The sequence below is a fragment of the Limulus polyphemus genome, unplaced genomic scaffold, assembly GCF_000517525.1.
Source record: "Limulus polyphemus unplaced genomic scaffold, Limulus_polyphemus-2.1.2 Scaffold249, whole genome shotgun sequence".
NCBI lineage: Eukaryota > Metazoa > Arthropoda > Merostomata > Xiphosura > Limulidae > Limulus > Limulus polyphemus.
Window position 1 is genome coordinate 520547 of NW_013665859.1, and position 2586 is coordinate 523132.

General features: G+C 32.0%; 1 protein-coding gene across 1 annotated transcript in view; it reads right to left on the bottom strand.

The window, feature by feature from the left end:
* Positions 1–2586, bottom strand: part of LOC106478786 (DNA-directed RNA polymerase II subunit RPB3-like) — a 23408-nt gene that overhangs the window by 12023 nt on the left and 8799 nt on the right. Inside the window, exon 2 of the mRNA XM_013939354.2 lies at positions 1631–1802. Within this exon, the coding sequence (XP_013794808.1) occupies positions 1631–1802 (172 nt within the window). The remainder of the gene's footprint in view (positions 1–1630; positions 1803–2586) is intronic.

Here is a 2586-nt window from a genome sequence, read left to right on the forward strand (position 1 = left end):
GGGTGAACTTTTTTTTTTAAAAAAAATTGGGAAATTTTAAGACAAAAATGGCACAAGTGAGCTAGAAAAACCCACCAACACCCCATTTTCAGCCAAATCCCCTCCTTTTTGTTTCTAAAAAATCCTATATTAGTGCCTGCACTGTACTGCTTATATGTAAAAAATAAAATGGACTTGTATAAATTGTAATAATAAGCAGGAAAATAATTTTGTTCAAATTCATTAAAAATAATAAAAAATAAAACCTTGATATTTGTTCACCTGTAATCTGGCTTCAGTGATTATCATTTGGATTTGTTGTTATAGATCTTGAAGCAGGTCAATACACACAATCTAGTGTTGGAAGAAGGAAATCGGAGCCTGAAGTGTGTATACTGACTCTACCAATGGTGTTTAGTGATGTCAAGTAGCAGTAGATGGCAGTAGCACACAGTCAGTGGAAGAACTTGGGCTAAATACTGCAGAATCAGAAAGTAAAGTTTACCCCAAGATTGTCTCAGGGTGAATGATTTTTGTTCAGCTTGCTCACTCCGAGACAGTAGCAGGGTAAGTGCCAAGGGTGTTAAACATACACACAGAGCAGCTAAAGCCTAGTATAAGATAAAACTATGCTGATTAGCCACTTTATTAAGACCCGCCACCACCATACAGACACACATTTGAACAACTCACTTATCATGTCATATATAAGGTGCTTGCTTCAGCCATTTAAATGCAGATATGTGGACATATGATGATAAGTCTTCAAGACAATTGGCTAGAATGTGACATCTCTGACTTTCAAAAAGAGCATGATCATTAGAACATCATTGTCAAAGACATTTTCCACCAGTTATTCAAAAATGTATCAGTAGTTTTATAAACAATTTTAATTGAGACAGAATGCATCTACCACTATAAAAAACTGTGAGCACCATATGTTATGACTGACCAAGGAAAATGACAATTGGACAGGCTTTTAAAATGTAACACATTATTTTAACAGTGATCAGAACTGGACTATCTCCAACTATATCAGGTGAAAAAACCAATAAGCAATTCAACAAATGCTCATCTCAGATGCAAACAGGAAAGCATAATTTCAGTGGTGCTTCAAATGATAAGTGTGAATTATGAATAACTTGTAGCTTATAAATAATGTTCATGTTTTAACCTTTTCTGTTATGATGGTAAAGTAAAAAATATGGAGCAAAATAACAAGGTGTTCCATCCTATTTGTATTGTGCCAACAGGGCACACTAATATGCAATGGTGTAAAAATATTTTGTAGTAAAGGCTGGATCTTTTGACTTCCTTAAAAGGGTCAATAATCTAAGAGCATACCTGAACACTCTTTCTGACCATGTCCACCTTAAAATGACTTCAGACATCTTTCTTAGTCAGTGTAATGAATCTAGATAGCTCTATGGAATGAATTCAATCATCCCAGCTATTATTATAATCTTCTGTTGAACCTATAACCTAACTGATATTAGGTGGGTGTCGTAGTAAAGAAGCCAGTCAATGTAAATGTACAAAAATGACATTAATGTACATTTCTTAACATAAGAGGAAGAATTTAAAGAGGAAATACTCAACACAGCACTTTTAACTGACAGAAACTATGGTACAAAAAAACAAAAACAAATACCCGTGAAAACTGCATCTTGTCAACAACATCATCACTTGTGAGAGGAATCAGGCCAAGACGGTGAGCAATAAATTCATCATGTAAAACTGAAGAATTCCCTTCCAGTTGTACCCAATCAATTGCTAATGTTGCTACTTCAGCAATAAATACTCTTCTCAGACTGTTTGCAACACTGCAAGCAGAAGTAGATTATAGTTAATAACAATTCATTACCACATATTTACATAACAGTAGAATAAAGTAACTTTCCAAAAGGAAACCTTTAAAACAACTCTCAAATTATTCTAACACTGGTATTGCTTCATTTCTTAACCCTAAAAAACAATTATAAAAGAATATACTTTACGAGCATGTACAAAAAAAATGCCCTCAATAAAAAAAGAAATGTAAATCTTCAGAATATGAAACAATCACAACACACACAAAAATTTACAACTGTAATCTTGTCTTTGAACATACATTATTGGTGATGCTACACTGAATTCATCTAAAATTAATTTGTAGAATGTAAGTTACAGATCAAATTGAACTACCAAAAATCAACCAGTCTCAAATGAATTTCAACACATCTATATATTCATTTTTAGTTTTATGTTTCATGAACAGTGTAGGCACCCACTGTAGATATATATATCTACAGTGGGTGTTACAAAGGAGTTAAAACCTACTTACCCTAGTTTCAATTTGATATGACTTTTGTAAAAAGTCAATTAAATTTCAAAAAGTTTTATTAGCCATTTTTCTCATAAATTAATTTCTTTTGTAGTTGTATTTTCAACAGGATTATTGTTTCACAAAAAATGCTGATCAGTTAACAAGCAGTATATTTTTGACATGTTCTTCACATTTATAATGGTTAAAATTTAGTTCATTTCTTTACCTTTAGTAAATTTTATTTAAAACTGGATACATACTCATATTGTATAATACATATTGTATTATGTAATGTTACAAAT